Below are 26,054 nucleotides of genomic sequence, written 5' to 3'. Positions count from 1 at the left end.
TGGTTAGGTTGGTAATCTCCTGCCTAGCGTCAATGATGCTCCATCTCCAGTGGGCCCCTGATGGGAATACACACTCTTCCCTGGGATCAGTATCCCGTTACTGTGTACTTACTGCATGTCTCCTCAATATATATTGGATCGGGAGTTTACTAAGGATCTTCCGCTGTGGTCGATCTGATTATGCTCCGGAGCTACTACTCTGAGAACTCTTACTAATCACATGCTCACTCCTCTTCCCGCATGAGAACAATCTTGGGCCATTACTATAGGTACTAACTATATAGGGCACGTTCCTGAACTGAAAACATTAAACAGGGATAGAACACTCTTAAGATACATACTGTATCTATACACTTAAACATATTTACAGGACTCATGGTGAGGCCATCTGCAGAACTCAGAGAAATCTGCTTCTAGAACATTGGGTGGAGCTATCTATACTCTACTATCTCCCTATGGTGACATTACTGGTCACAAGACATCCTACATCACATGGTGGTGAGGGGCAATACCAGAGTGATCCTACCCAGTTAACACATTAAGGCTGTTAACCCCTTACACTAATTAGTAGTCCCAAAGCCAAACCCTGACCCGGCTACAAGACGACGAACCTGCACACCGGCTTCAGGTCTATAAATCCCCACCTCTGCCTTGCGGTCCCTTCTTGTTTGTGGTGAGAACTCATTACAGAGACGTTAAATGAAATTTGCCTCTCTTAATTTTTGTAAAGTCATAGAGGGAGGTTCCTCCTGTTTCCAGAAGTTCACGATAGCGCATCTGGTGGCCGATAATATGTGTGAGGTCAATATTTGGAAACGTTTAGGCTTGTCTCTGCATCTTTTATGACATTCTGCTGTTAATGGATCTCTCACAATTGTATGATGGGTTAGTTCTTTGATTATATCAAGGATTTGGGACCAAGTTTGGGAAATTTTGGGACATAACCACCATATATGAGACATAGCACCCACCTCACCGCATCCTCTCCAGCATCTGTATGAAGACTGTGGATATATTTTATGTAGACTATCCGTTACTAGGTACCAGCAGAGTAGGACTCTATATCCATTCTCCTTTATATTACTGTAGTACAAATTGAGTTATTAAGGGGTGTTAGTAGATATGGCTTCCCACTCCTCCCGTGGTATACTCATACCCTGCTCTCTTTCCCAATTAAGCATATATGACAGTTTAGAGCAAGATATTGACTGAATGCTGTACATTTCTCTGGGGCGTTTTGATTTTTGAATCCAAAGTAAATTTGCTAGTGAGGTGCATGCTCAACCTCCACCCATCGTTTGAGATCTGTCTTGGCGTGCCAGTCAATAAGACCTGAGAATTATGCAGCTGACAGATACAAGTTGAAATTAGGAAGGGCCAAACCACCTTTTTCAATTGGTCTCTGTAAAATAGATGTAACAGGTTTTGCCCCACCCTCTGGGAGATTACACTATTACAGGGTGTGTTGTGCTGATTACCTGCTGGCTCACAGAAGCGCTGAGTTTCCGCCGTTGGTAGTGGGGAAGACAGGACAGATTTTTGGGGTGATGGTTGGTTCTTTCTCACTGGTGCAGCACCTCCGTCTCCAGCAGGATCCAGTAGCACTGGATGCGATCCCTGCAGGAGAACTCTCTTCTGCTACTCCCCCTGATTAATTGCAATCTCAGGCAGGAATATATAAAACTGGAAAATTTCATTTTTCACAACAACGAATACAGCATATAACTGGGTTCCCTTTTCTTCCCTCCTCTGGATGGTCCCTGGAATCAACCCAGGAGACTTGAGGCCCCAAGGGTCTATCCTCAGCTTTTCCCTCATCCCCTGGTGGGATGAGGGGTAGTTGTCCCACTCCTCTAAGGGAGTCAGAGCCCTGACTCCATGCTCCCTGGAACTCTCTCTCTCTGGGGAGAGAACTCCCTAAATTTGGCTGTGCAGCCCCTTTTCTACCCAGAGGGAGGGTCCAAGGTCCGAGCCCGATTGGGCAGAACACAGGACAAGTCTCGACACAACCCCCCCATCACTCAAGGGAGCTGCTTACTGCAGGGGAAAACCCAGATTAACCCTAACACTGCCTGCACTAATACCAAGGTTTACGTGTTAGGCATGGTAGATTAGTAGCCAAAAAGAATACATGGCTATACACTCCCCCTGGTGGAATCTCACAGACCCCGCTGAGAACCTACTTTTATGTACCATCCTTCAGTTGAAACAACCTGGAACAATGCATAACTCCTCTGTGAAATACTAAGAGTAACTACACTTAGAGGATAGGTATTGTATTATAGTGTACCTCAACCAGTCTTCTCAGTTGGCCTCTATCTCCCTCATGATGGGCTCAGGAACATAGGGCTAGTCTAACCCATACAACTGATGGAACTGTTGAACTATTAACCGATCAGCCCTGCTGAGTTTTGTTAACTTACAGCCACAGGCCTGGCCCGGTAGTACCCAAAATAATGGCTAATGGGAGGGTAGTTCATGGTAATTTAGGACTAAGCCTGTGGGTTGTATTACCCCTAGCTTTATCTCCCTCTCTCATCTCTTGAGGGCCTCCACTGCCTCCTCTTGGACCGAGATTCCGCAGAAACTACTGACCGGGACCTAGTCCCTATTGTCCTGGAACTGTTTTCGGCAGGAACTCCTGACCGCGTCCGCTACGTTCTCAGATAAGAACTTGCTCCTCGCATCTGAATTAGTCTCTGCAGGGCAGACTTTCCAAGCTTCAGAACGAAGCCGGTTTCTCTGCTATTTGGGACAGAGCAACTTTGAAAAGCCCGCCCTAGCTTAATCGACTCAAGCCACAAAATCGTCTGGTTTTCTGACTGGGGCTTCTCTTACATACCCTCCGCTGAGCTATGCTCAGCATGGAGGAAGGAGGAGCAACCAATCAGAGCGTGGGAATTCCTACCCGCCAGCCAATAGAAACAGGGGCTGGTCTCTGGGCTGACGTCAAAGGAGGAGGCGTGTCAAGCCGGCTCGAAAAGCCGGATGACCGGGAAATATGAGTTAGCCAATGGGAGAAGCGCCTTTGACCTGTATCTCCCCCAGCCAACTCATTGCCACCTGCTGGGCAGGCTCCACCAATCTGACAGATACAAAAGGTGTCCCCACAGGGTGCCCTTTGTTCTCCGGACTTGGCAATTTGCCCTTCCTCGGCCACCAACGGTCTTCTCCCCTCTGGACATACAGTAATCTCCTGTTTGAACTACGGACTCTAAACAGACATGCCGGTGTCTATGCTGATGCCCTGGCTGACTGTATCGAGTCTTATAAAAAATGTCTAAAACATTATAAAGTACACTTTAATAAAGTATACATTTTGGGGAACCTTATACTCATAAGGGAAATGGATTTGGGATATTTGGGCTCGAAATCCAGGAGTCTGGGGGACACTAGGTTGCACCGGTGTAATTCACCCCGCGTACCGGCAAATCATGCCTGCTCGCCGGGGAGAATTAAAGGACTACCGGTAACTTCGGACCCCGAACTCCAGCAAAAAAAATAATTGCATTTCTACCCAAATAGCCCCCCTAAAGTTGACACACAAGAAATCTCACAGTTCTAGGGCCAAGGGAACATGAAAACAGAAAAAAGCAGGGGTCACTTTATTTTCAGCCTGTATTATCCCTGGTCCCTGGTTTATGGTGCTTATGTAGCTACCAGCAACCCTACAGTTTCAGGGGTAACCAGAGGGCTTAACCTTTATTATGTAGCCTGATTACCCCCTTCCGTCACATGGTGCTCTTACAGCGAAGATGAATGTAGCAGGCATCAGAGCCTTTCCCAATATCAAATGGTACCCTCAAGGGATGGCCCCTTTCCCCCTTGATAGTTCTTTCAAAACTAAAGCTCTCCCACATTTTTATCTGGTCTGTAACTGTTATATACGCCTATAATATATAATCTTTAACTGCACACGCAATGTCTTGTATATAATGTACTGTATAACCCTTTTCACTCATTGTAACCATGTATTTGTAACCATGTATTGGTCATTATAACTCTGTGCCCACGACACGCTTGAAAGCAAGCGGTAACTCTCAATGCATTACTTCCTTTTTTACTTACTTATTTTATAAATAAAACAATATGCTTGTCTCTCTATTATTCACTCACCTGCTCTCCTCTGTCTTTTTGAACCTCCACCTCTCCTCCCAGTCATTCCTAAATCCTCATCTCTCTGTCTGTTTCACCCAACTTTCTTTGTCTGACACTTTCCCCCTACTCTCTACCCACCTCTCCTTTCGCACCTCTATCTCTCTCTACCTCCCTATCTCTTGCTTACTCTCCTTATTTCTGTTTCATCTTCCCTCTCTGACTCTTTTTTCTGTCTCTCAAATCAAATCAAATAAGCTTTATTGGCATGACGAAAGAACATATCAGTATTGCCAAAAAGTGAATAATAGGGGGTGGGGTACAATGATTACACAGTACATGAATGATAGGGGTTAGGGTATAATAGTTACACATGTAACAGGGTTCCTCCTGGGCCCTTTTCCTTACTCCGCTGTGGGGGTTGGCGCGGGTATCGCTTCCGTCAGCGGTAACCCGCGGGCTAACCAGACAGGTGGGGGCCAGTTGCAGGCCTGGCACATCTGAATAGCGGGGGCCGCCATTTTGGTTGTGTCTGCGCATGCGCAGTGTAGTCGTGCATGCACATCAGGAATCCCTAGTCAGGCGGCCATGTTGGGATTGGCGCAAGAATTCACGCATGCGCAGGAAGTCGCGTACATGCAGAGTAAGCGCGCGAAACAGCAGCCAATCAAAGGAGGCTCTAAACAGGGAATACAAGTCCCATAAGCCTTAGGGAGGTACCATGTGAGTCACAACAGCCTATAGGGCTAAGACAAGTTCTACAGGGGAACTACAGTTCCCAGCAGACCATGGGGCTGCAAGATCATCTGACTACGCTTAGCCAATACGGTGCCAGGATTCTCCTGAGGGGAACATTGATACATTTTGCGCGCTGAAGCCACGAGTCAGTAGCAGCTGGGACAAGGACAGGGTAGGAGGTATGTGCAGGGGTCTGTGACTCCTGCACTAGGCCAGAATCACCCGTTAGGCACCAGCTAGGCCTCGACTCCCCTCAGCTTGTGGTTGCTGTAGGGACTGGCCCATAGGATAGGGACATTGTCCTGTAGAACCAGCATAAGTGAGGGACACAGCCAGGACACGGCGGCATCCTGGCCCTTGGTGGTCAGACTGGATCACCATCTGCCGATTGAGACATTCTAAAGGTGGATCACTCCACGCGAGAGCCACCCACCGTAGAAGCTGAGGCGTCGTGGATCACTTCTGGATCCGTGGATCCCAAGTACAGCATCTGCGCGCCCGGGTGTGGACACACCCGGCAGGTACCTCATCACAACACGTGCACCAACAAACAACTCAAATTAGTGGGCAGCACTGTCTCACACTTGGGTGGGTGTGGGACTCTGAGGACACAGTGTTGGGGAACATGGCGTGGGGTTACAGCCCTGCAAGGATTAGTGTTGCAAAGTGACACTACTGTTATATAATTGTTTTGCATATAGTAAATTGTTTTACCCATAACCTTGTGTATTGGTTCCTGTATGTGGGTCCTGTGTCAGGGGTTATCCTACACCCTAGAATCCCGCACAGGTGGAGGCGCTACGAGCATCGTTCCAGGATACACCCCAGGCTCCCTGCAGTGGAGGCTCAGACCTCCTGTGAGCCACAGGTATTGCACCACACACATTAGTAACTGTAACGGATCGGGGGACTCACGCTTCCCAGCGTGTCCCTGTCACCTCAGTTCCCACGACTTCTAGCCACCCCTCTTTCCTGCGTTCTCACTCTCTCCCTTCCTTCCCTCACGGCCGTTCCCTCGCGGCGCGGTTTGCGTACCCTGCCGCGCGTTTGGGTCACGTGCGTGGCTCCCGCACTGTGCGCGCACGTTCCCGGTCACTCACTGCCCCCCGCGGGACCCGCATCCCTCGGCGTGCGTCTATCTCCCCAGCCCTTGCATTACCTGGCTCCTCCGCCTCTCCTTCCCTTCCGCCTCCGGTGCCGAGCGTCTCCCCGGTGCTGCGTCCCTCGCGCCCTGTGACACGCGCGGTGCATGCGCATAATACACTTACAGAAGGCGCGCCCACCCGCTCGTTATTTGCCGCCCCTAAACTCTAGCTCCGCCCCCCGTGGCTTACAAGCTATTTCCCTTGATTATTCCCGTCTCCTCCCCTGCTCTCTCAGACCTATCCCTGCAAACTCTCTCTCAAGCCTCTGCTCCACCTCTCTTCCCTATTGGTCCCCCTTCCTTTATAACCCCACTCTGTCCTCTTAGTCATTGCTCTGCATAGCTTTCCTGTAGCTCCTGTGTGTGCAGTGTCTATGCCTAGCTCCCTTGTCTGTTTCAGTGCTGGTTCCTGTCCCTGCCCGTTTGGATTCCATTGGTTTGAACTTGTACTGCTTTGGATTTGACTACTCTGCTTTCTCCTGCCCTTGAACCCTGGCTACGGACATCACTATGCTGCCTTCTCCAACCCTTGAACTCTGGCTTACGGACATCACTACACTGCTCTCTCCAACCCTTGAACTCTGGCACACGGACATTACTCTCCGATCTCTGGCACCCCGGACTCAGCAAGTATACGTTAACCCTTTCTTACCAGGCCTGGCAACGCATTACCACACTCCGGGCACGCCCTCACTGCTGTGGGTGCGTGTTATACCCTTGCCCACCTCAGTACTGGGGACTGGCCAGGTCTGCGGGCATACAGGCGTTACAGTAACACAGGTAGAGTTCCCAGTAATAGTCCCTATATGTGATTGGGGGGAAGGAGGGGAAGATGTGTTACACACAGTACATGAATTATAGGGGGTAGGGTATAATGATTGCACGGTACATGGGTAACCGATGTGGGGGTTAGAGGGGATCTCTCAGCCTGTGGCAGGTGCTGATATAGTGCGCAGCCAGTTCTGCTGTGGTTTCATCTTCTCCCAGGAGGATTGCTATTTTTTGTTTCTCTTCTATATTTTAAAGATCTGGATAAGAGCAGTGAGTTTTTCCAGGTGGGCACTCCTCACTTCAGAGTATTGTGTGCAATACAGCAGGAAGTGTGTTTCATCTTCTACCTCTCCTAGCTCACATCGCTGGCACAGTCTCATCTCCCGGGGCTTCCAGTTTTGTTTGTGTCTGCCTGTTTCTATTTCCAGGCTGTGGGCACTCATTCTGTATACTGGCCCAAGGTCTGACTCTGCTTTGGGTCTTTTACCTTCAGTAGGTAGGGTGCCAGAGTGTATTCTCTCTGTAGGCTGTTGTAGGTCTCCAGCTTCTTTGAGCGCTGGCTATCATTTCCCCACGTAGTCACATAATGCTTCTTCATTTTGCTGGCGGTTGAGTTGATTTGCTTTTTCGTCAGGTTGTTGATCTGTGTGGGGTTTTGTTCTTGGTGTGAGAGGAAAAAATGTTTGATGGCACAGGGTTTAGTGAGGAGGTCCTCTTTTTTTTTTTTATTGATCTGTAGCAGTAAGACTGTAAGACTGTGGATGGCTGGGGTCACTTACTGTGGGTCTGGGGGAAATACAAATATATACTTACTGGGTCTCGGGGGGGGGGGGGGGGGGGGAAATCTAGAATTTCCTTGGTGCAGGGCGCCCGCTTGGATGAGCTTACCCTTCACTCTCTCTGTGGCTCCTCTGTCTTTGCCCTTCCTTCTCTCTCCTCCCTCCTCCCCTCACGCTCTCTCCTCCTTCCCTTTCTCTCTATCTCCCTTCTCTTTCACCTCCGTTCTCTATCTCTCCCCTTTCCCTTCCTCTCTCTTGCTCCTCTGTTCCTCTCTCTCCTCCTCTCTCTTTTTGTCTCTCCTCACCACTCTATCTCCTCCCCTCCTGTCCTCTCACTTTCCTCCTTCCCTCCCTTTCTCTCGCTTCTCCTTCCCTTTCTCTCTATCTCCCTCCTCCTTAACTCCCTATCTCTCTCCTCCGTCCTTCCCTCTCTTCCTCCTCATTCTCTCCTTTCACTCTCTCCCCCTCATTCTCTCTCTCTTCCCCTCCCTCCTCCTCTTCTCTCCTCCGCCTCCTCTATCTCTCTCTCTCTCTTTTTGTCTCTATCCCTTCCCCTCACAGTCTCTCCCCCTCCCTTCACTCCATTTCTCTCGCTTCTCCTTCCCTTTCTCTCTATCTCCCTCCTCCTTAACTCCCTATCTCTCTCCTCCGTCCTTCCCTCTCTTCCTCCTCATTCTCTCCTTTCACTCTCTCCCCCTCATTCTCTCTGTCTCTTCCCCTCCCTCCTCCTCTTCTCTCCTCCGCCTCCTCTATCTCTCTCTCTCTTTTTGTCTCTATCCCTTCCCCTCACAGTCTCTCCCCCTCCCTTCACTCCATTTCTCTCGCTTCTCCTTCCCTTTCTCTCTATCTCCCTCCTCCTTAACTCCCTATCTCTCTCCTCCGTCCTTCCCTCTCTTCCTCCTCATTCTCTCCTTTCACTCTCTCCCCCTCATTCTCTCTGTCTCTTCCCCTCCCTCCTCCTCTTCTCTCCTCCGCCTCCTCTATCTCTCTCTCTCTTTTTGTCTCTATCCCTTCCCCTCACAGTCTCTCCCCCTCCCTTCACTCCATTTCTCTCGCTTCTCCTTCCCTTTCTCTCTATCTCCCTCCTCCTTAACTCCCTATCTCTCCCCCGTCCTTCCCTCTATTCCTCCTCATTCTCTCCTTTCACTCTCTCCCCCTCATTCTCTCTGTCTCTTCCCCTCCCTCCTCCTCTTCTCTCCTCCGCCTCCTCTATCTCTCTCTCTTTTTGTCTCTATCCCTTCCCCTCACAGTCTCTCCCCCTCCCTTCACTCTCTCTCTGTGTCTTTCCCTCCTCTCTTTCTCCCCTCCCTTCACTCTCTGTCTATCGTCCCCTCCCCTCTCTCTCTCTCTTCCCTCCCCTCTCCCCCCTCCCTCTCTATACAGACAGCCTGTGATCAGAGAGGGGAGGGACCTCTTCACATGCTACGTGAAAAAGAGAGAGCGAGAAAAAAAAGACCAGACAAATGATAATTTCCCCCTTTAAACTGCATTAGCAGGGTCTGCCCCAAGTCACAACTGTGCAGCACCCTGGGGCAGCAGCAGCAGCAGCAGCAGCAGCCACACCTCCTGCACCATACCCAGATGCTACACACATATATACATGTCTGGACTCTCTATATATAGCTCTGGCATCAGATCCCTTCACTAGATACTATTTGTTTTATTTGTGGGTTTTGCATTACCCACCATCTCCTTTTACAGCCCACCCAGTGTTCCTTTCTGAGACTGCTCTGCCTTTTTCATCCTGCTCAGAGGTCGCATTGAGGAGGATAGCAGCCACCCCCCCCCCCCCCCCAGCTCCGCGTTATTGCTAAAAGAGGGATTTGCATTATTGCAGAGGGAAGAAGAGAGACGGGAGCGTGCAACACCTGGATCAGAACATCTGGACGTTCCCTGCACACTGCCCTGGGTGACGGGTAAGTGCGTCCATGCATTCATCGCCTGCGGGTCAGCGGCGCCTTGCACAGCGCCCAGAGCGTTAAGGGAGAGAGGCTTGACCGTGCAAGCAGGGGCTGGGTGGGTAACTTGTCACGTTGGGTTATTTAATGAAGTCTCCCGGCTGCAAAACTGAGGTAAAGTCTGCACGAAAGGGTTAAACTCCTATAGCTTTGACAGTGGGATCCCTGTAATAATAATATGTTCTTCTATAGCGCTGCTAGTTTTACGTAGCACTTTACAAACATTTTGCAGGCACAGGTCCCTGCCCCATGGAGCTTACAATCTATTTTTTGGTGCCTGAGGCACAGGGAGATAAAGTGACTTGCCCAAGGTCACAAGGAGCCGACACCAGGAATTGAACCAGGTTCCCCTACTCAGTGCCAGTCAGTGTCTTTACTCACTGAGCCGTTCCTTCTCTTTGACAAATTTGGCTCTGCTTTTGCAGCTGGAGACTTTAGGACGTAGAGTCCTTAGTTGGTTAATATAGACTGGTAGAGCAAGGTCTGCATAGTACAACGCACCAAGAGTTAAGTTCTCCCTCCAGAAGTGAGTGAGCTGCTCAATGCAAAACCACTGGCAAAGCATGGTGCGCCTGTTCAGTCCCAGCTAGCAGGAGCATAGGGTGGTCTCTTAATGTATGGCACATGGGGGAAGCTTTATCCAGTGCATTGCTGCCCCCCAGGCACTGAGGGAGGTTAAAGGGACAGTGGCCTCCTGGTCAGACAGCCTCTATCCAATGCAAACCATAAGCAGCATGAAGCAGCAGCAGTTAGCTGCGGATGCAGAGCCATAAGGAAGGCATGGCCTTGGATTGTAAGCTCTCCGGGGCAGGGATTTCCTATCCTATTGTCTGATTCTCTTTGTTGCACTTATTGTGTTATAATTCCCTGCACTGTACTGTCTCTTTTATAAAGCGCCGAGTACACCGTGAGCACGAAATAAAGACATACATACATACATACATACATACATACATACATACATACATACATACATGCTGCTGGTGTATGCAGCAAGTATGCGATTTAAAAGGCAGTGGTGTATCATGCGCTAGCTGCACGCAGTGCAAGCGGCAGATCTCACGGGTTTGTTTTTATTTAATGGCACTGTGAATTCTCATGATACGCCTGGTTGTGTGTTACATGCCTCGTGCGTTGTTGTGTTACCCGCACTGTTTGGGGAGGAGATCTGGCCTTTGGCTCCCATTCCCTGTGGTGTTTTTGTTTATCAGGGCTCCCATGTGCCGCTTGCTGAAGGTGAACCTGGACTTGCACAATTCAGTGATGTGGAGGGGGGTGTGTGCAGGCTGCAAATGATGGGGATTGGCAGGTTGTGCTTTTAAAAGAAGGGCAGTGATAAGGAAGCCTGTGTGCGGGGCAGACGTGAGGCTTAGCTGCTGGTCTGGGAAGGGGGTAGTTGTTGTAAGTGTAGTATTTAAGGCGAGCATCCAGAAGCTGGCGGCCCCCATTTTCTGTGGGTGGTCTGCTCTTCTTGGGTGACATGGATTCTTTTTGTCTGCAGTGAGACTGTGACACTCACATTGCTGGGAAGCGAGTGTTAAATCGGCCTTGTTATGCTAAACTAAGGCCTCATCAATCCGGATCCTGGGGTACCGCATCCCGATCCTGGGGTATCGCATCCCGATCCTGGGGTATCGCATCTCGATCCTGGGGTATCACATCCCGATCCCGGGGTATCACATCCGGATCCCGGGGTATCACATCCCGATCCCGGGGTATCACATCCCGATCCCGGGGTATCACATCCGGATCCCGGGGTATCACATCCGGATCCTGGGGTATCACATCCGGATCCTGGGGTATCGCATCCCGATCCTGGGGTATCGCATCCCGATCCTGGGGTACCGCATCCCGATCCTGGGGTACCGCATCCCGATCCTGGGGTACCGCATCCCGATCCTGGGGTATCACATCCCGATCCCGGGGTATCACATCCGGATCCCGGGGTATCGCATCCCGATCCTGGGGTATCGCATCTCGATCCTGGGGTATGGCATCTCGATCCTGGGGTATCGCATCTCGATCCTGGGGTATCGCATCTCGATCCTGGGGTATCGCATCTCGATCCTGGGGTACAACATCCCGATCCTGGGGTATCACATCCGCATCCTGGGGTATCACGTCCCGATCCCGGGGTATCACATCCCGATCCCGGGGTATCACATCCCGATCCCGGGGTATCACATCCGGATCCTGGGGTATCGCATCCCGATCCTGGGGTATCACATCCCGATCCTGGGGTATGGCATCTCGATCCTGGGGTACAACATCCCGATCCTGGGGTATCACATCCGCATCCTGGGGTATCACGTCCCGATCCCGGGGTATCACATCCCGATCCTGGGGTATCGCATCTCGATCCTGGGGTATCACATCCGGATCCTGGGGTATCGCATCCCGATCCTGGGGTATCGCATCTCGATCCTGGGGTATCGCATCTCGATCCTGGGGTACAACATCCTGATCCTGGGGTATCACATCCGCATCCTGGGGTATCACGTCCCGATCCCGGGATATCACATCCGCATCCTGGGGTACCACATCCCGGGGTATCGCATCCCGATCCCGGGGTATCGCATCCCGATCCCGGGGTATCGCATCCCGATCCCGGGGTATCGCATCCCGATCCCGGGGTATCACATCTCCGATCCCGGGGTATCGCAACCCAGTCCCGGGGGTAATCACATCCCAGCCCCAGGGGTAATCACATTCCAGCCCTGGGGTAATAACATCCCAGCCCCGGGGGTAATCACATCCCAGCCCCGGGGGTATCGCCTCTCCGATCCGGGGTAATCGCATCCGAGCCCCGGGGGTAATCACATCCCAGCCCCGGGGGTAATTACATCCCAGCCCCGGGGGTATCCCATCTGCGATCCGGGGGTATCCCATCTCCGATCCGGGGTAATCACATCCCAGCCCCGGGGGTAATCACATCCCAGCCCCGGGGGTAATCACATCCCAGCCCCGGGGGTAATCACATCCCAGCCCCGGGGGTAATCACATCCCAGCCCCGGGGGTAATCACATTCAAGCCCCGGGAGTAATCACATTCAAGCCCCGGGGGTAATAACATCCCAGCCCCGGGGGTAATCACATCCCAGCCCCGGGGGTAATCACATCCCTGCCCCGGGGGTAATCACATCCCAGCCCCGGGGGTAATCACATCCCAGCCCCGGGGGTAATCACATCCCAGCCCCGGGGGTAATCACATCCCAGCCCCGGGGGTAATCACATCCCAGCCCCGGGGGTATCCCATCTCCGATCCAGGGGTAATAACATCCCAGCCCCGGGGGTATCCCATCTTCGATCCGGGGTAATCACATTCAAGCCCCGGGGGTAATCACATCCCAGCCCCGGGGGTAATCACATCCCAGCCCCGGGGGTAATTACATCCCAGCCCCGGGGGTAAATGCCATTGACCTAATGGATGAATGGGTGTGAGATGGCTCGCTTCACACCCTGATGAAGGCCGGCGGAAGGCCTTCCCACGAGGCTGTGTTAGGGCTCTGTCTCATGCTGCTTTCCTCCGGTTATTTGTAGCTGTTACAGTACGAAAGCATGTCAGTAACGGTATGAAAGCATGTCAGTAACGGTATGAAAGCATGTCAGTAACGGTATGAAAGCATGTCAGTAACGGTATGAAAGCATGTCAGTAACGGTATGAAAGCATGTCAGTAACGGTATGAAAGCATGTCAGTAACGGTATGAAAGCATGTCAGTAACGGTAAAAAGACTGGAATTAGTGCAATTTGGGGATAAAACAAAAAGTTAATATAAAAGTTCTGATTGGAAAGAGTGAGGCGCAGTTATATTTGCCTGGGAAACCGTCCCAGCGAGGTCTGTTGTCATCAGTAAGAACAGTGTACATGTGCTAAACCAGCCATGTGTGATGGAGACCCTATATAAGGAAGGGCCCATGTGTGTGTATATATGTACCCATATACAAATGATGCTTAGGCTGGGAGAAAATCCCGCTATAAGAGGTTATTCATTAAGCTGCGATGGTGCAGATAGGGGGCGCTAGTGCTCAAAAACTCCTATTAAAATCTGTGCCCCTTTGGCAGTATCATAGTTTAACCCAAATGCAACTTCCATTGGGGTGACTGGAACGCCGGGTGCGATCTGAACGGGGGAGGGGAGCGCCCCATCGCTCACGTCAGTGGTTGGCGTTACAATCATGCGATCGCCAAGGAGCGCTCGCACGATTGTGACCTTCGGATTAAGGCTTGGCCCTTGGACCAGTGGTGCTCAACTCCAGTCCGCAAGACATCCCCCCCAACAGGTCAGGTTTGAAGGATATCCCAGCTTCAGCACAGGTGGCACCATCAGAGGTTCAGACGAAGACTCATTGAGCCACCTGTGCTGAAGCTGGGACTGATTGAGCCACCTGTGCTGAAGCTGGGATATCCTTCAAACCTGACCAGTTGGGGGATCTTGAGGACTGGAGTTGAGAACCCCATTGTAAAATGTTGATATTGGCTACCAGCAAGTCAGGTATTGGGAATATCCCTGCTTCAGCACAGGTGGCTCCGTCTTCAGTTTGAGTCACCTGTGCTGAAGCTGGAAACATCCTTAAAATCTGACCTGTTGGGGGTACTTGAGGAGTGGAGTGAGCACCCCAGGCTTGGACCATCTGGTACTTCATGCATTGCTACCTGTGGGGTCCCCTGCTTCTCATCCTATTCATATTACCGTCCCACACGGGGCGTTTAGAACAGAATAAGAGCAATGAATAGTTTGTGTGAGCCCCCTGCAATAGTGCAGATCGGGGTACTATCGTACGGAAACTCCCACGTGAAGTCAGTGTGAAATTTCTGTGCATTAGCACCCCGATTGGCACTATCGCAGTTTAACGAATAACCTCCTGAGACTCACAGTGGTAAGTTATAGCGGTTTTACACATCCGGCAACAGTGTAAAATCAGGAAGCTGTATCAGTTACCAAATGGTATTTCCTAACTGTGTGTTAACCGTGATGCAATAAAGGTTTTTAGCACATTTACAAAACAAAGTATCTATAGGGTTTGTGATTGAGTTGGACTGCGCTTATAGTGCCGGCGACAGCGATGCCACGTTGCGGCAAAACACTTATAGTAAGCTCGGCGTGACGGATTGGTCGCGATCGCTGGAAGTCATCTCTATTTGATTTTCCAGCGACCGTCGCGTCGCCGGCACTATAAGCGTAGCCTAAGGGTGTCACAGATAGGTCTCTCTACAATGGTCACACAGAAAGAAAGACAAGTCCCCGAGAGAAAAGGACAAGAAACAGTTTTAAAGCAGCAGTCCAAGCGGATGTTTTTTTTTTTTTTACATTTAATTTTTTTTCCCCTTTAAAATGTGCATCATTACAATCCACACAATGATAAGTAATTAGCTAAGTTGCCGATCGATCAGTTGTCCTGTGATTGGGTCGGCGGTTCACTAAATGGCTGTCAGTGCAGCAGAAGAGAACCAAAGATGCAAAGTTATGTGGGGAAGATCATGTGACCAGGCAGTCACTAGATACAAATTGGTGCACTGCTAGAGAGAGAGCAGGGTTCAAAAAGGGGTGTGCCAGAGCTGGTTTCAGAAGAGGAAGGGGATGACTGTGTAAGTGGTTGCTATAGAAACAAAAAATGCTTGTTACGTTAAAAATATCATTCAGAGATATTTAAAAAAAAAATGCAACGAGCATTTCTCTACGTGTGGAACTTAGTTCTATTCCTGAAACTCTGAGCTTTCTGGGACTGTGTGGGCAGTTTTAGAATGGGCTCCTTGTACATTTCCCAGCAAGGCTTGTTCCAACAAATGCACACAGTCAGACACAGTGCTGAACCCCTCTGGCAGTGAAGGGGTTACAAAAAGTTCGTTTTACTTTAGAATGTAGGACAATCGAGTGGTGAAATATTTTGAGCCCTGAAATTCCCACTCTGAATTCCCCCTCAATTCCCACATGGATTTTTTTTTCTTCTTCTTCACATCCTGACTTAATGTTCTCTTTTGCCTGCAGGGTCCTTCCCAAAGCCGCCGTGTGTCTTGTCTTGCCCCGTGAACGACTTGTCTCTCCTTTCTAATCCACTCCCTTGCAGAAGAGAAATATTTGCACTGTCCGGGGTAGAGCCTGTGAGAGGCAGTGCGGATTTGTACATCGCAGCTAATGATTTATTCGTGGTTTCACAATGAATGCATTCAGTTGATAAGACGCCAGCCCCAAACTCCTCCTTCCAAGCAAATCCACCCACCAGCGCAAAATATGAACTAAGGATTGGGGGGGGGGGGAGGGGGAAGAGAGACGTCTTTGTTAAATACCTCAGGATCGCAGGGGTGGCTTTTGGCACTGCGCCCTTCCAAAATATTTAGCAAAACCGAATAAAATACATCTATTATGGCCATGTTTCTTGCATAACTCAGTCACATTACAGTACTGCAATACCCTGCAATGCAGGGGGGCCCGAGGGCGAGGAGGGCCCTCCAGGCCGGGTCTGGAAGTTGGGCCCGACCAGAGGTTGGGTCCACTTCCGTTTCAGGCTGCCGGGGCCTTTGTTTGCTGTGGGCCCTCGCGCCTTTCCACCCTCTCCCCCGCTGGGGAAGGCATGTCATGGTTGGCGCTGAAAGTTGGGCCCACCTGGAATTTGAGCCCAACTTCCGTATCCGCCAACATGGCCCATGCTACCCACCGACGCAGGACAGGAGGACTAGCGCCCTCCCACATTTCCCAGCAGGCAGGAAAAGGGGGGGGGGATTGCGTGAAAAATGGGAAATGAATGTGTGATTAGGGGAGGGGGATGGAGTGTGAGAGGGAGTGGGATTGAGTTAGAGAGGAGGGGTAGAGCGTGACAGAGTTAGAGAGCAGGGAGAAAGAGCGAGATAGGAGGGGGGAAATTGAGTGAGAGGAAGTGGGATTGAGTTAGAGAGGGGGGAGAGTGAGTTAGAGGGGGAGGGGGGGGAAGAAACGCGTGGGAGTGTTAGAGAGAAGGGGAAAGTTGTGCTGCATCCATGCTGCTGCAAGCGCACTCACTTAATTTAAAATCAATCTGTACGACCACGCTCACGCAGCGCGCTCTTGAGCGTGCACGTACGCTCTCCCGAGCTTGGCGCTTGGGGAGACAGATCAAATAGATTTTCGAGCGCCCTGAAGATTCACCTGACCCTTCAGCAACCAATCAGCGCTTGTCAATGCACGTCCCTCTCCCCCCTCCCGCTCACACTCATGCTTGGAGAGTTGGTCACGTCACTGCTGTCAAGTATGAGCGTGCTCAGTGGCAGCGTGGCCGTAGCCTTAGAGGGGAGAGAGTCAGAGAGGAGGGGGGGGGGGGGGCTTTAATAAAAAATGTTCACATTAATACTCAGTATAGAATACGTATTAGGGGTTGGATGTGTGTGTGTTATTGCTCATAGTGTGTGTGTGTATCAGCGCTACAAACTAATTCTACTATTAGCCCTTACTATTATCTTCTTAAATCAGCAATTCCTCCCCACCCACAAGCAGTCTATGAGTTTAATGTTAGTATCTCGCCCCTGCGCGTGTCCTGCTCTTATTTTATTTTTAGTGTTATAAAGCGTGATTTTCTTAATCTCTAGGTTACCATTAGCCTGCACTGGGCTCTGGGGAGAGCTCCTTTTTATCCTCCCGTACACAAAATAGTTAAAACGCTGATATGGTGCATTGTGTTTTCAAAATAAACACGGGCGTTGGGAAAGGCAAGACTGTACAATGTAGTAAAGTCGTGTAGAAAAAGAAAAGGCAAAGGAGAATGTCTTGTCTTGTGCTGCTTTAACCCTGTGAGTGCCGGAGAGGCCGTGGACCGGTGTCATGGTCCGTCCGGCACTCCGTTCACGTGACCGCTTCTCTGAAGAAGTTACGTGACCGATCCGTCACTGATGTATAGAAGAGGAGGGGAGGAGTCATCCCCTACCGGTCCTGATCAGAGCAGATCCCGTGACGTCGTAGCCACGTCCTACGGCACCCAAAGGTTAAGTATATTCTGAAGAAGAACCAAAATTCACCGATTGCAATAACCAAATGTCTGATATTTGTGATTTATTGTTTGAAGTATCCTTATAAGACACATTATCAGCCAATTATAAGTATTTCAATAATCTTGGAAACTTGAACTATTGTACGTGGGGGGGGGGGGGGGTGCTCACTGATTTTTCTTTTTGGTTTGTTGAACCCCAGAGATAACATAATCATTTTGATGCATCTGTCACCAAGATTTAAACGGAACAATTGTGTCGTTCGTTTTGGTCATTCGTTGCACTGCACCTTTAAATAGGACCTGTAATTGAGGATGGAGGGTTCAAATACTTGTCCGTAGAGCTCAAGGATTGTGATGGGATTGTCTTACTTCAGGGGTGCTCATCTTCAGTCTTCAAGCCCCCCCAACAGGTCAGGTTTTCAGGATATCCCAGCTTCAGCACAGGTGGCTGAAGCAGGGACTGATTGAGCCACCTTTCCTTAAGCAGGGACTGATTGAGCCACCTTTCCTTAAGCAGGGACTGATTGCGCCACCTGTGCTGAAACAGGGACTGATTGAGCCACCTGTGCTGAAGCAGGGACATCCTGGAAACCTGACCTGTTGGGGGGGCTTGAAGACTGAAGGTGGGCTTGAGGACTGAAGTTGATCACCCCCCTGTCCTACATGGCAGAGAGTGGCCTCTCTTGCATTGAAAGATTAAAGTGTCTCCCTGAAAAGGAGGTATTATTATTTTTATCTCGTGTTTCCCCTCCCCATGTCAGCTGGAATCCCGTGTAACTCTGTGAAGTTGAGCTGCATGAAGCAGGTGCTTCTGTATCTGTTTCCTTTTGCAGCGTGCACGCCAAGAGCCAGAGTGCATGTAGCGGTCACGTGTACAACCTCAAACCTGCTCACACCACCACGCAGCTGTGGGGATCCCTTCTGCACCACATAAACACACAGGGGCAAACACATCCTGTCACTAAGCAATTGGGATATCCCACATGTCGCCATAAAAGCCCTAGACTGTCTTTACTTGCACGACCACTAGGGGTCAGATGAATATACCTTGCATATCCAAATTAGCATATTACCCAGGTCTGTTCAGTCTTGTTCACTGGTATTGTATAAAGGGGCGTTCGGGGGGTTATGCTAACGCGACGTTAAGCTTATGCTAACGAGTTGAACACCCGCTGTTATTTTGCATCCAATTAGCTCTGTTGATAAGCGTTATTCTCAGGGAAAATAACACCTGTTACTATTTTAGATAACGTGACCCCAGAGGTACTGGATCTGGCCCGAGGTAGCATGTTTGGAATGCGCACAAATAATAATAATAATAATAATAATAATAGCATGTACTTGTATAGCGCTGCTAGTTTTACGTAGCGCTTTACAGAGACATTTTGCAGACACTGTCCCTGCCCCGTGGAGCTTACAATCTATGTTTTTTGGTGCCTGAGGCACAGGGAGATAAAGGACTTGCCTAAGGTCACAAGGAGCCGACACCGGGAATTGAACCAGGCTCCCCTGCTTCAAACTCAGTGCCAGTCAGTGTCGTTACTCACTGAGCCGCTCCTTCTCACTGATACAAAGGCTTCGAACTCGCTGATACACAGGCCTCTAACTCTCTGATACACAGGCCTCGAACTCGCTGACACACAGGCCTTGAACTCGCTGACACACAGGCCTCGAACTCGCTGACACACAGGCCTCGAACTCGCTGATACACAGGCCTCTAACTCGCTGACACACAGGCCTCGAACTCGCTGATACACAGGCCTCTAACTCGCTGACACACAGGCCTCGAACTCGCTGATACACAGGCCTCGAACTCGCTGATACACAGGCCTCTAACTCGCTGATACACAGGCCTCTAACTCGCTGATACACAGGCCTCTAACTCGCTGATTCACAGCCCTCTAACTCGCTGATTCACAGGCCTCTAACTCTGATACACAGGCCTCGAACTCGCTGATACACAGGCCTCGAACTCGCTGACACACAGGCCTCTAACTCGGTGATACACAAGCCTCTAACTCGCTGATACACAGGCCTCTAACTCGCTGATACACAGGCCTCGAACTCGCTGATACACAGGCCTCTAACTCGGTGATACACAGGCCTTTAACTCGGTGATTCACAGGCCTCTAACTCGGTGATACACAGGACTCTAACTCAGTGATACACAGGCCTCTAACTCGCTGATACACAGGCCTCTAACTCGCTGATACACAGGCCTCTAACTCGGTGATACACAGGCCTCTAACTCGGTGATACACAGGCCTCTAACTCGGTGATACACAGGACTCTAACTCAGTGATAAACAGGCCTCTAACTCGCTGATACACAGGCCTCTAACTCGCTGATTCACAGGCCTCTTCCACCACCACACTTGTCCTGGGCACTGGGAAAGCTGTTGCCAGCCCTGGTTCAAAGTGCAGCTACTGTACAGATTTCCTAACCAGTGGTGCTCAGTATCATTTATGTCTGAGCTTTACTTGTATATATTTAGAAAGCATTTAGCCATAAATGAAAGTAAATGTACCTTTAAAGGCAACACCCACATGCACAAGTACTCACTGTTTACTGAACGGGAGTGAAGACTCTGCATCATGCATCCATTACAAACAGGAACGTCACGCTGTTGCTATATGTATGTTATGCAAACATATATACACGTGATGGTTAGAATAAAGAAGCAATATATCTGTACACGACAACTTCTCTTAACCCTTGAGTGCCAGGGTCCAATAATAATAATAGTTTTTCTTGTATGGCACTGACAGTGTATGCAGCACTGTACATACATAATTAGTATTATTTTTATAGACAAAGTCTCTGCTTCGTACAGCTGACAATCTATTTTTTTTTTTTGGTGCCTGAGGCACAGAGAATAAAGTGAAGGTCAGGCTACGTTTATAGTGCCGGTGACGTCAGGCTACTGTCGCTGGAAAAATCAAATTGAGATCACTTCCAGTGATCGCGACCAAGCCGTCACTCCGTCGAGCTTACTATAAGCGCACGCGACGGCGGCAATGCATTTGTTTTGATGCGCCGTCGCAGTCGCTGGCACTATAAGCGCAGCCTTTTAGAAGGAGCCGATACCAGGATTTGAACCAGGCTCCCCTGTTGCAAACTCCATGTCATTAGAGTCAGTTTAATCACTGAGCTGCTCCTTCAGCCAATGCACAGCAACGCTATAGGACCCAGGTTACTATATAGTATCAGGATATCTGTTTTATCCAAAGTTTCTCCTTGCATTCTGTGCCTGGGGATTGTTGAGTACATAATTCCATTGATATGGGAACAATCACTGTAAGGCCGCGCCTATAGTGCCATCAAAGTTATATTTCGCTGGGTGGCGGCGTCGCGGTTTTCCCGGCCATTTGATTGGTTCAAGGGCCGTCACACGAGGCGACAGGCCTTGAAAAATCAAATTTTGCCGGCTACCAGTTTACGCTCCGTCGCATTGTCGCCGTCGCGCTTACTATAAGCGCACTCGGCGGTGGCGGCAATGCATTTGGTTTCGGTCGCCGTCGCCAGCACTATAAGCGCGGCCTAACTATCTTGGGGAAGTTTTGTTTGTTCCTAATTCTTTTTGCACTTCAGTTGAATTATTGCTTTATAGGGGGCTGCTCTCAGTTCTTGGGATATTTAGTGCTGGGGGAAGGAGAGATTGGCCCAGTTGTAACAAGCATGTTCCAACACAAACTGAGATTGTAGCAGACCCTCCCCATCACCCCTCCCCCCCACCCCCCATGGATCTCCAAAATGTATCATAATTATGAATTGGACCCTCCACGCTCTCATTACCAAATTAGCCGTGTACACGGAGAACCGGCTGATAAAGTTTACTTGCTGCCCAAAAGCAACATGGCAGACCCGGAGCCCACCCAGGGCCCCCCGTTTACTAAGCTTATGAGTTTGGGGCTGAATTATAGAATGAAACACATTATTTTAACAGAAACACAGAAACAATGAGGTTGGCAGAGAAAGACTCCCTGTTTGCCCATTTTTCTTACCTGCTGTGAAAAGTCATTCCCTTAAATATTACCGGACTTTTTTCTTATCTAGGATACCCCATATGTTCATCCCCAAGCAGTTTTCACCTTTTTTTTTTAACTCTACCCCCTCTGCTTTTCCAGTGAAGAAGTCGCTTCACACATGTACCCCCCGTTCTTGCGGTTCTCTTATCCTCTTGTTGGCAAGAGGTCATTATGTGGAATACGGCATTACAGCAGTCAGCTGTAGTCAAATTGTCTTGTGTGTTGCATTTGGGGCAGGCGTGTGGGTATATTGTAGTGCCAAGTATCTAAGACAGTAGTAGAAGTTGTGGCATGAGGTTGTCTCGCGAGGCAGTATTTTGGTGTGATGTGTGGTCAATATTCCCCCCTGCAGTTGTGGGGGTCCCGCAGGTTTTTGTACCCCTTAACAGGTCTCAGAGTCTTTTCAGTTTGAAGTTGCATGTGAAAAAATACAAAACCACAGACGGCTGAGAAACCTTCTTTGTAAGGGGTCAGGGATCATGCGGCTCATAATCCTATTTTCTCCATTCGTTAATATGGTTTTAATAACCATAAAACAGTTGGATTTCCTGGATAACCCTGCTGTCCATTCAGTTGAACGTTACACAAAATGGCCTACCGCCAGTGGCAGCTGGTTAAATCAATGGTTAGCATTCTTTGTGAATTCTTCATGATTTCCTTTTGATGCTAAAATATCTCAAATTGGCAACTAGACATGAAGAATAGGGGTTCGTGCTATATAATTCTATATATGACACAGCGACCGTTCCAGACATTTTTCGGTCTCAAAACCCCATTTACGGCTGTGTAAGGATTGTTGTGCTGAAAAAGGCGTATATACAATGACCCCCAAAGTGCGTTATTCTTCACGATGGTGCCAATCGGGGCACTGTTGCAGAGAAACTCCCATTTAAGTCAACAATAGTGCCCATGCTATAGTGCCCGATCGCTACCATCGCAGGTTAATCAATGAATAGCCCCCATAGGCCCATATTCACTAAAGGGTGCTAAGCTTTAGCACGTCTCTACTCTCATGCATTGTGCTGACCTGTAGCACCTTCTAGTGAATATGGGCAGAATATTCAGGAGAGACGAGTTATTTATTCGTCTATCTATTATGTCAATAAAAGCTTCTTCTTCTGGCAGTTATGTCTTCTAATGGAACAACATGAAAGTTCATTAAAATGTGCAATTTGGGCTGAAAGCTCCAATTTCTTTTGAGATTCGAATATTCTCCTCAAACTACATGTTTATTTGAACTCACGCAGCCTCTTCAAAAGCCACCACTACCTACTGCAGAATGGGGTTTTCTCCAGGATCAATGGCTGTTTCTTTTGATGCACTCAACCTTTATTAATTTTTTTTTTACCTTTTTTCTTTTTTTTTTTATGTTATGGAATTACTATTTAATAACATTGATTGTGGTTTTTTAAATTTTTTTTTTTAGAAGGCATCTTTTTGTAATTACCGTACTTATTTCCTTGAGGGGGAAAAATCTGCGTGTACCGTATTTGGAACTTGTACTGATATTACGTCCCAGACTGACCCAAAGCAGGCAGACAAACAACGCACGATTCAGAGGCTCATTTCGTACATGCTGATGTAACTCAGACGTGTATTATGCTTTTTTTTTTCTTCATTTCTCCGTTGTACTCCCCCTGATCTGTCTGTAATTTGTATCCCAGTCACAACGAGCTCTCCCGGTTGCCAGCAGATAAAACTCCGGCCCAATCTTTATTATTATTATTATTATTCTGACATTGTACGTATGTAAAGCAAAGTAACAGCGAGACGGGCATTGTTTATTGTGCTCAAAGTGCTAGATTGGCCCATGCGTTCGCTGTGACCCGGTGCTAGGGATGATGAATACGGCATACAAGGACAGGCCTTTTTATTTGTTTCCCAGCGGGTCTCTTCTGCAAGCAAATCACATTTTGCCAGTCAGTCATTTCGGGAGGGGGGTGGCTCTGTGTTTGTAAGTATGTTCCAGAAGGAAGGAGGTTCCAGGCCGCTACCTCTTTCAGAAACCTTTCCCTGCTGGAGAAGGCTTAATCCTCCCTTATTAAATTAACCCCTTGGCCACTGGCTGGGAAGGGAACATGCCTTTCACTGCCAGACAAGCCGCAGAGTATAGACTGAGTTATCATGCTGGTGTCTTCAGTAGCTGGGGCGGGCGGGGCGGGGGGGGGGGATAAAGAGGTTAGGCTGTCAGTTCTTTTCTGCGTCTCCACAGGAGATGACTTGACAGAGAGATTTTGAATGAGCGATTTTAGATTTCTCCATCACTTGTTTCCCCCCGTTTTGACGTGAGAGCGACAGGCCGCCTGCGGGGGGGGGTTTTAACTCCTCTCCTGCCGGAGGGGACCGCAGCTCTGAAACCGTTCTGCTGAAAGAGGATCGGCGGGGGTCCGGGGGGCCGTTCCCAGGACTCTTAGGGGCTCATCCTACCACGTGTCGGAACGCAGGCAATTCTACAGGGTCTATTCCGCCTACCCTCCCTCCAGGCCCGACCTGTGGAGCAGTGTCTGTCCGTGCACCGCTGAAGGGGCTGCACCCCAATGGTCCTAACACGGAAGTTAGGCTGAATAGGTGGGCCATCTCCAGCACCGGGTAAGGCCCCAAGGATAAGCTTGTTGGGTGCTGTGGGTTAGAAGACTTTTACCACACAATGCACCTCCCCCCCAGATTAAAATACAGTAGAACAGATTAAAACATATCAAGATGACCCTGAATACACTTGAATATTGAATATATAATTATATATATTTTATATATATCATTTTATTTATTTTCTTCCTGCAGGTGATATTCTAACAAAATGATCACACTGAAGGAGTAAATAAGTGTCTGATTAAGATAAACTGAGATTAATGTCCCCTGTGATGTGACTATAACACCATCCCTTGGAGAAGGGGTTACATAAATGATGTATTTTAACTCGTGTTACCGTGCAATGTTTTGAGGCCCTTTGGTAGTAGAAAAATAAATAAAATGAACATATATCGTATTATTGTACAACTCTGGTGTTGAGAACAATGTAAGTGTTGGGGATATTTGAGGGACACATCTGTTCCCCTCTGGTTAGCTTAGGCTGCCTCCTGGAACCCACTGACCGGACTAATATGACTGACCACTGATTCTTGCTTTTATATTCACACTTATTCACACAATACCCGACTAGCACCCTCTCTATCCACCTTTAAGACCCACCTTAAGACACATTTGCTTAAGGAAGCATATGAATAGCACTGTGGATAATACTGGACACATGATACATAAAGCTTGGCCCCCTGCAGACGCACTTACCAGAATTCCCTCCTACTGTCTCTGTACGTTCTCCCTACCTAACAATTCGATTGTAAGCTCCTCTGAGCAGGGACTCCTCTTCCATAATGTTGCTTTTATGTCTGAAGCACTTATTCCCATGACCTGTTATTTATATTATCTGTTATTTATTTGATTACCCCGTGTAGTACTACTGTGAAGCGCTATGTACATTAATGGCGATATATAAATAAAGACATACAGTACAATGCACTTAGCAGTTTTTTTTATTGTTAGATTCTGCATCGCACTACAGAACTGCAATCCAGAGCCGGGTAGGGTTAAATAAAAACGGGGATTGGGCCAATTGCCTTGGATGTGGTATGTCACAGAGCTTTATTTATCTGGATTGCCTGTCTAAGTACAGCCTGGATTGGTAGCTGCCCAAAAATTGAAGTCATTCAATCGGTGTCTGTGGGAACAATGGATCTGAGCTGCCAGTTCTTCCTGGACTACAGGGATAGTCATGAAAATATAGCCTATAGTCAACTCCCCTGTATTATCCAGGCTCCTAAGGGTAAGAGGGGGATGAGGCATGCAGTGTCAGAGCAGCAAGGTAATGCGTAGTAAACGATACAGTAACTTTCATTCTCCGTACTAGGAAATGAACGCATTGATCACTGGGGTTTAACCTGGTTCTCAGCATATACTGTAGAGGAGGAACAGTCACAAAGAGAAGGATCACAGGAAGAAAAGACAACCCACCAATCAGCTGTAATTATGTCAGCTGAACCCCTGTCGCTGTCAGAGTTGCCAGGGATTTATTGCGCTGGAGGCCTCTCCGGCAGCAAAGTGGCTAATGCAGGGGTTCTCAACTCCCGTCCTCAAAACCCCCAACAGCCAGGTTTAAAAAAAAAAAAAAAAAAACCCGTTTCAGCAAAACTGGCTTAATCAGTCTTTCACTAAGCCACTGATTGAGCTACCTGTGCGGACGCAGGGTTATCCTTAAAACCTGACCTGTTGGGGGTGGGGGGGCCTTTAGCACTGGAGTTGAACCCCATGGCTAATGCATCTGTCCCTAAATAGTGAGTGAGGGTATTAGTGCGCAAAGCTAGTGTTTCAATTCTTCTGCACTTCCGTTTTTACTACATGAGGAAATCTCGCTGAAGTGTTTCAAAGTATAATTGACAGCTATGAAACAAGCTAGCAGCCTAATTTCTGTCTGTCCTGCCTTTGTCTGTGGGATTCCTGCCTGCAGCGCTGCTGCTAAAACAAAGGGCTTGTTCTAGCATTGTTACATTCATTTAATTTAATTTAGCTTACTAGGGATTCCGGTTTTAGG

The 26,054-nt window shown here is 48.9% G+C and overlaps 2 protein-coding genes across 4 annotated transcripts in view; both read left to right on the top strand.

Moving 5' to 3' along the window:
• The window catches only part of LOC142466903 (uncharacterized), a 346,156-nt gene that overhangs the window by 215,641 nt on the left and 104,461 nt on the right, over positions 1 to 26,054 (top strand). The window lies entirely within an intron of this gene.
• The window catches only part of RNF24 (ring finger protein 24), a 114,870-nt gene continuing 96,921 nt past the window's right edge, over positions 8,106 to 26,054 (top strand). The window contains exon 1 of one of the 3 annotated variants that reach the window (XM_075572425.1): positions 8,106 to 9,443. Coding sequence is in view for 1 of the 3 variants with exons in the window: in XM_075572405.1 (XP_075428520.1) it covers positions 17,344 to 17,435 (92 nt within the window). In the remaining 2 variants the exon portion in view is untranslated. Of the gene's footprint in view, positions 9,444 to 17,205; positions 17,436 to 23,801; positions 24,059 to 26,054 lie in introns of those variants that run through there. The other 2 variants (XM_075572405.1, XM_075572448.1) reach the window with 2 other exon arrangements.

The sequence above is a fragment of the Ascaphus truei genome, chromosome 1 (genome assembly GCF_040206685.1).
Source record: "Ascaphus truei isolate aAscTru1 chromosome 1, aAscTru1.hap1, whole genome shotgun sequence".
NCBI lineage: Eukaryota > Metazoa > Chordata > Amphibia > Anura > Ascaphidae > Ascaphus > Ascaphus truei.
The sequence above is the reverse complement of the archived record's forward strand: the minus strand, read 5'-3'. Positions and strand labels throughout refer to the sequence as shown.